Source organism: Sinocyclocheilus rhinocerous, unplaced genomic scaffold, assembly GCF_001515625.1.
Source record: "Sinocyclocheilus rhinocerous isolate Xijiao unplaced genomic scaffold, SAMN03320098_v1.1 scaffold174, whole genome shotgun sequence".
NCBI lineage: Eukaryota > Metazoa > Chordata > Actinopteri > Cypriniformes > Cyprinidae > Sinocyclocheilus > Sinocyclocheilus rhinocerous.
The window spans coordinates 139,790-147,370 of record NW_015646289.1 but is presented as its reverse complement, the minus strand read 5'-3'; the positions used below and the strand labels follow the sequence as shown (position 1 = coordinate 147,370).

General features: G+C 38.0%; 1 protein-coding gene across 1 annotated transcript in view; it reads right to left on the bottom strand.

Moving 5' to 3' along the window:
* LOC107707182 (E3 ubiquitin-protein ligase XIAP-like) overlaps positions 1-918 on the bottom strand; it is a gene marked incomplete at its 5' end in the record, with an annotated part of 3,365 nt that extends 2,447 nt beyond the window's left edge. Inside the window, 2 exons of the mRNA XM_016511118.1 lie at positions 312-412; positions 639-918. Coding sequence (XP_016366604.1) covers positions 312-412; positions 639-918 — 381 coding nt within the window. The remainder of the gene's footprint in view (positions 1-311; positions 413-638) is intronic.
* Between the last annotated feature and the right edge of the window lie 6,663 nt (positions 919-7,581).

The window sequence follows — 7,581 nt, the reverse complement described above, 5'->3', positions numbered from 1 at the left end:
ATTGTATGTATAGAATTATTCTATTCTACTTATTCTGCTGTAACAACATTCACATTCATACATTCACTGTATGCAATAGAGCAGTCTGAACATTAAGTTAAATTCTGCAGTGAACATGCAAATGTACCTCAATGTCTGTATACGAAATTATAAAATTGTATAGAATTATTCTATTCTACTTATTCTGCTGTAACAACATTCACATTCATACATTCACTGTATGCAATAGAGCAGTCTGAACATTAAGTTAAATTCTGCAGTGAACATGCAAATGTACCTCAATGTCTCAATGTATACGAAAAAGCAATTCACCCTGGATAGTGCCTGGCATGCTGCTCCCAAGGGTCTTCATCAGGCCTCCACCCCTTCAGTCCTCCTCCACATCTGAAGCAGAGCACGTGGTCCTGTTCTCCTATATGACCAAACACCACAACAGTTTGTTCACTGTCTTCCAACAAAGTTGCAAGGATGACATTTTTAAAGGCCAAAACCTGAAAACAAGTTAGCATTTTAACACTTTCTGTATGTGTGTGTGTGTATATGTATATATATATATATATATGCATGCTATATGAGAGAGAATTAGTTTATCCGGTATAAATAACTGAATAAGCTTGGAGAAACATAACAGTAGTTACCACTGCTGTAGAAACCAGCTCTGGCCAGTCTCTCAGGGTCTATGGGATGCTGTCTGCCTCTGAAGCTTTCAAGACGCCCCTCAAAAGTCTCCAAAAAGGCTCTCTGACCATTCACCCTGGGCCTAGGTGTTGTCAGAGGCACATTGCCCACATCGTGGCCCAAGATGAAGAAGCAGTTTGAGTAGTGCTTTGCATGTTCACCCCAGGCTTCATCGCCTGGCTCCCATCCTGCCAGCTGCTGTCCACAACAGAAGCACCTCACAATGTCATTTGGTCCTAAGTAAAAAAAATTAATTGTAGTATTTCACAATTATTACTGCAGTTTTCATCAAATAAATGCAGTTCATAAGAGACATTTCATAAAAAACAAATAATAAAAAATATGCCAAACCTTCTAAAGAAAATAGAACACCACCAACAAAAATATAAACGATAAATTGTTAAGGCTGGCTGTTAGTTTGCTGACGTGCTTGCTCAGATCAATAAGATCAGACAAGTTTGAGCAATAATACTCGCTTTTGTGTAATTATTGCAAAGTTTTAAAAATCATTATCTCGTTTAGAAACACTGTTAAGAAGGAGGTCATGTGTCATTTCCACGACAACGGTCCGATATCAAATCGAGTCACCAGGACATAGTGAACCTGATGGGCTGATCAGAACATTCCACAGCTTCCGTGAAACCGCCTGTGTGTGTTTGGTTTACACACAGGTTTGTGCATGATTCATATCCACCACTGACACACACTCAATGGATTTCTACGGTCCTGAACTAGGAATGCAACGCTAGGAATGTTTTTAAAAGAATCCAAAAAATTTTATCCGGGGTGAGTTATTCAGAGTTCCTGTCACTTTACGAGTCAGAGGCGTTGTCGGTCACATGTGAACAGCGCCTCCAGCATGTGTTGGGTGATTCTGAACATCCACCCTGCCTGCTTCCCACTGCTCAAGAACATTTAGAAACTGCTTCATCTGGCCCGACTACACTGACATAGACATAACTTAATCATGTGGTTGTACATCATGGACATTACAAATTAAATGTCTTATGTAACTTTTTTTAAACAAGTGGAATGACTGGGCCTTATGTCGTCACCTCTTGACAAGAGCAGGACAATCAATAACATTATCGCACCTTTCTACGCAAAAGATGTCCTGCCCTAGTGTAGCCAATTGGGCTATTGTCGCGCGTTGTTTTCATGTCTGCGGGATGAAGCGACAGCAATAACGTGATATCTAGCCCCTGGAATGCGAGGGGAACCCCGCCCGAAAAAGAAGAAAACCCCCAGTGAATTTTACCACCGGAAAACGATTTTTATCGGGGGACCCCCTCGAAACGCGGTTGGGCTAGTTTTGAGCAACAATTGGGCGGGTTTGTTTTGAAAACCTGGCAACCCTGTGACCTGTCCAAAGTTCCTAGGAACTTGCAGGACTTTTTTTCTGCTAATGTCATTTTATAGCTTAGCATTTGAACTGTAAGTAAATTACACTTAAGAAGCATTGAAATAACGTTCCATCCTAAATTACGACTTTCCTTAAATCTAAGAATTCTTTAAATCTAATGTACAAATCATAACATAAATACAATCTCCATAATATAATTATAAGGAGCTTTCACGGTGCTCAACCTGCCCTGTTAATATTTCACACAAAGACGGGATTTTTTTTCTGTAAAAAATATTTATCCCTTCTGTCATCAGCAGGGAAAACAAATGCATTGTATACATCCAAACACACACACACAATAATAATACTATATAAGATATAAGATATTTTGTAAACTTCCTACCGTAAATATATCAAAACGTAATTTTGTATTGGTAATATGCATTGCTAAGAACTTCATTTGGACAAATTTAAAGGCGATTTTTTTTTCACCCTCAGATTGCAGATTTTCATTTTAGTTGTATCTCAGCCAAATATTGTCCCATCCTAACAAACATACACCATACATCAATGGAAAGCTTATTTATTCAGCTTTCAAATTATGTATAAGTCAATTTTAAAAAATTGACTCTTATGACTGGTTTTGTGGTCCAGGGTCATATATATGCCAGCTTATGCTGTAAAAGGAGGTTTACTAACAGCAAAGATCTGCATGTGTACCTCATGGCACTCAACGGAGTTAACACGCGGCAGGTTTACATGGTTTCGGTTTGACAGTCCGTGTGTTACACATTGGATTGGAAAGATTTCACTTTTCTCCATTTGCGATCAACATCAGCACGATCAAGGCAGGCAAAACATTCAAAAGGAGGCCGCATCAGAGAGCACAGTCGGACTTTGACCTTAACCTGACAATCAGGCAGTTAGGATTAAATACAGTGCACTAGCGTTAGCTTTAGCTAACAGTCCGCGATGCTATAAACCTTTACGTCTGCTTACCTTCGGTGAGGAAACGCGTTATTATCAACTTCAGTACTTGAAAGACGACAAGCTTCTCTCCGTTCTGCCCTTGGACGAAGCAAATAAATGAGTACTAGGCAACGCAGAGGGTGGAAACCATTTAAATACGTCTATTGTGACGCCCCAAACTGGAATTTACTATGGGTGAAGACCTGGAACATGAATATTAATTAAGTAATGTGACGTCCGTATATCTTATTGGCTGGTGCTGTTTCATGAATATTAATTAAAGCGGGGCTCTCCAGTACAAATTCCAAGCAACCTTAAAATGATCAATTTAATATTCATGAGCTAAACCTTTGCAATAGTAAGATTCGTAATTTTACGTCATGAAAGTGGACAGTGGTTCGGAAATTTGGCAATTTGATTTCGCTTTCTCTACCCGCTTGCAGGGATTTTTCTATCGTGTTACAAGAAAGCCCACCACATTTTTCATTATCCCCTAAATATCATACAAACAGAGTATTTTTCATGAAAGTTTGAAAGCATATCAAACATAATCATAAATTTTCAGCTGAGTAGAATTATGTTTTTATTCAGCTGGCACCATTGCCCTGTGCTTGGCAGATTTTAAGTTTAATTCCATTCCTGATTAATCATTTTGCAATGAAAAGTACTTTTTTTGTAATTAAAGAAACAATATGCATGTCATTCAGACATTTTTGTAGTGTTGTCAAAAGAACCAGTAGTACTTCGGTACCAAGTCAGTACTGAGATTTAAAAAATGTAACGATACCAGCCATTCTGCAGGACCGGTGGTACAGAGTATCGGGTCAATCCGGTTTTTCAAAGGCTATGTACTGCTCGAAACTCCACATTTTTTATTCAACGCTCGCATTAGGTTTCTCGTGAATCCATCCATTATACTTAACACAATGTAAATAAGAAATTCATTGTGCAGTGTCCACATCTTCATTGATTGTAACTGGAGTTTTACTGGTACCAACTACTGAATATTGGTACTGTGACAACACTAGTTTAGTATCGTAAGAGTATGAAATTGTGAATTCAATATTGTGAAATGTACCATTAATTATTACACCCTTAATAATTTGGTCTGGAAAAGTATGGGATTTTGAAAATGTGTAGGAACTCTGCATGCATTATGTACTTTCTACAAGGCACTATTTGCACATTCACTAAAATCAGAAATGAATACATGTAGGCTGGTGACACAAGACCACATTTTTGTCATAGCCATTCACATTTCACTTTTGCGGTATGCATATACTGTTTCAGTTACGTAACTAGAAACTTGCACGCAGCTACATTTCCACATTCAAAAACGAATACATTTTATTTGAAAGCATTAATGGAACCTGAAACAAGGTAAACTAATGGTTCCCCAAATCTGGGGAAGGGTCTTCATGCATATTCATATGTGGCACACTGTTAATGTGATTCTTTAAAACTCATCAACAATGAGCTTGGACGATCTAAAACTAATAGAACTGAGATAAAACGCTATAATGTGAATCGAGATCATGTGGCAGAGGCAGAGGTTTTTTTGCCGAGGCTTGGACTAGTGATAAGACGTGTGTGATTTTTCCTTTGGCCAAACCAACAAAAACGCATGAACTGTGCAGTATAGGACAGATAAAACAAGCCCTTCTAAAATTAGATACATGGAAAGCAAGTAACCCTGAGGATATACCTCCATGGCTTCTCAATAATCACGCAGAAGACCTGGCACCAGTCATAGCATATCTGATCAATACCTCATATCAAGTGGGTATTCTACCAACTGCATGGAAAGAAGCTAATATATGCCCAGTCCCAAAGGTTGCGAATGCAAAATCTGACAGGAGACCAATTTCCTTAACTTCTTGCATTGGTAAAATGCAAGAGAGGTTTGTGTTGAAGAAACTTATGCCAACAGTTGCCAACAGAATGCAACCTATCTGCCTAAACACAGCACTATGAATGCTTTGGTTAAGAATATACACACATGGCTAAGGGAGACTCTCAACAACCAACTAGGGTCCGTGTGTTATTGGCAGACATGTCAAAAGCATTTGATCGAGTCGACCATGCAAGGCTTTTTCAGCATTTAACAACACTTAACCTCTGTTCACAGTTGTTGGCTTGGTTGTTTAGCTACACAACAGGAAGACGACAAAAGGTGGTTGCAAACGGTAGAGCATGGAAAGTTGTGGCATCGGGGTTCCCCAAGGTGGAGTTGTGTCACCATATCTGTTTTTACTTCATATGTCAACCTGTGAAGTCATTTTTGGTGATACATTGGACACAGTTTATGCAGATGATATTGGTATATCACGAGCTGTAAATTAAAAAGACATAGAAACAGACAAAAAGATGGAAATGGAGGCACTTGCTTTGGAAACTTGGGCACAAAATAACAACATGCTCCTAAATGGAAACAAATTTGTTGAAATAAGGATGTTTTGCAAAAAATCCAACACAACCACCACCACTCACACTGGGAGGTTCCTGTGGTATTACGGTCAAAATACCTAGGGTATCATCTTGGCAGTCAATTAAATGGAAATTATCACATTGACGAGTATAAAAAAGGCATCTCAACGTCTTCACTTTTTGACAGTTTTTGCAAAACATGGAGCTTCTGCTGATGATTTAGTCAGTGTTTATTGCTCCTTGATCAGAACCTGTCTGGAGTATGCAAATGTGCTGTTAGTTGGTTGCACAAAAAAGCAAGCAGCTTTGCTGGAAAGCATGCAAAAGAGAGCACAACGAATCATTGAGAGATTTATTAAAACATCAATACATCTACCTGATTTACAAGGATGGAGAGAGCAAGTCACCATCAAATTAATACAAGAGATGACCCAGAATTATCATCCTCTTCATGATCTTTTTCCACCAACCAGGGGTAAAAAAACTGGTCGGCTTCTTAGGAAGCAAAGCAATTTGACATTATTCAAAGCAAGGACAAAACGTTATGCTAGTTCTACCATTCCTTTTGGTGTTAGACTGTTCAATGAATGTAATGTGGATGCTTAGGGTCCTTTTTGCAGTTGTACTTGTACGTTTTAAAACTTTTTATGTTTATTTGCACGTGTTAATAGATGTATATTTTGCTTATGTATGTGCAAATGTATATCTTTTTTTTGTTGAGTAGTATTATTGAATTTGTTTTGAAAATTTAGTTTTTATATAGCATGGAAAGTTGTGGCATCGGGGTTCCCCAAGGTGGAGTTGTGTCACCATATCTGTTTTTACTTCATATGTCAACCTGTGAAGTCATTTTTGGTGATACACTGGACACAGTTTATGCAGATGATATTGGTATATCACGAGCTGTAAAGTTAAAAGACATAGAAACAGACAAAAAGATGGAAATGGAGGCACTTGCTTTGGAAACTTGGGCGCAAAATAACAACATGCTCTTAAATGGAAACAAATCTGTCGAAATAAGGATATGTTTTGCAAAAAAAATCAATACAACCACCACCACTCATACTGGGAGGTCAGGAGGTTCCTGTGGTATTACAGTCAAAATACCTAGGCTATCATCTTGGCAATCAATTAAATGGAATTGATTAGATGCTGCTAAAAAGAACATTATTTTGTGTATTTGGTGTAATAAAATGTGTTTATGCGGTTTAAAGTTAAAAAAACACATTATTTTCCACATACTGTACATTATTGTTTCTCCTCTAGAGCTTGGGGAAAGTTTTGTAGCATTTTCAAATGCTGGTTTAATGTGCTAAGACAGTGATGCTAAAAGACATGCAGATGAGCCAGAATATTAACGCGACATGTTTTCATGTAAAGCATTTTCCTCTCTTTAGAAAACTGTAATCTTGAGAGCGCTTCTGGATTAAGACAGCGATTTCTAAAGTTCATATTTTGGGCTCATCTGTTTTTCCACACATATTATGCTTTATTAGTAAGATGTGTGTACAGAATGTGGTCTTTAAATATCAGTGTCTCGGTGCATTAAGCGCGTTCTTTATATGAGAGGAAAATGCTTAACGTGTAAATAAACGCGTTGCGTTCACATTTTGATCTTATATGCATATCTGCACATAGTATATGCTTTACAATTTTGTCTTGGTACACTAAGCCACTTTAAGCATTTTAGAAAGTCCCCTGTTCAAGTTCTGCTAATTCACAAGCCTAGTGAGAGTGTCATGCTCGCAAAGAAGGTAATGTTAACTATTAAACCAACCAAATCAAAACTTTCAAAAACACACAGCAATGTGATTCTTTTATTGAATGAGAGTCAATGGGTTTAATCAGTGACATTAACAGATTTACTATTCGGCGTCTTCTCCGCGACCTCCTTCCCTTGGTGTTTTTACACACAGAAAAGACAAAAAAACATATTGCATTGTCCAGTTTTCTCTCAGAACGATGATCTGAGTTACTATTGCAATTATCGATGCAGTATGAATGACATACACTGGTGACATTTTTCACAATCACGACAAACAATCAAATACTGCCCTAAACTCAATAGCGGAAAGGCAGCGCTATCCTGCAAGTATGGCGGATAAACAAAGCAGTTTCCCAGAACTCAACGCGGCGTTACGTCACATTCTCATTCTTTATAG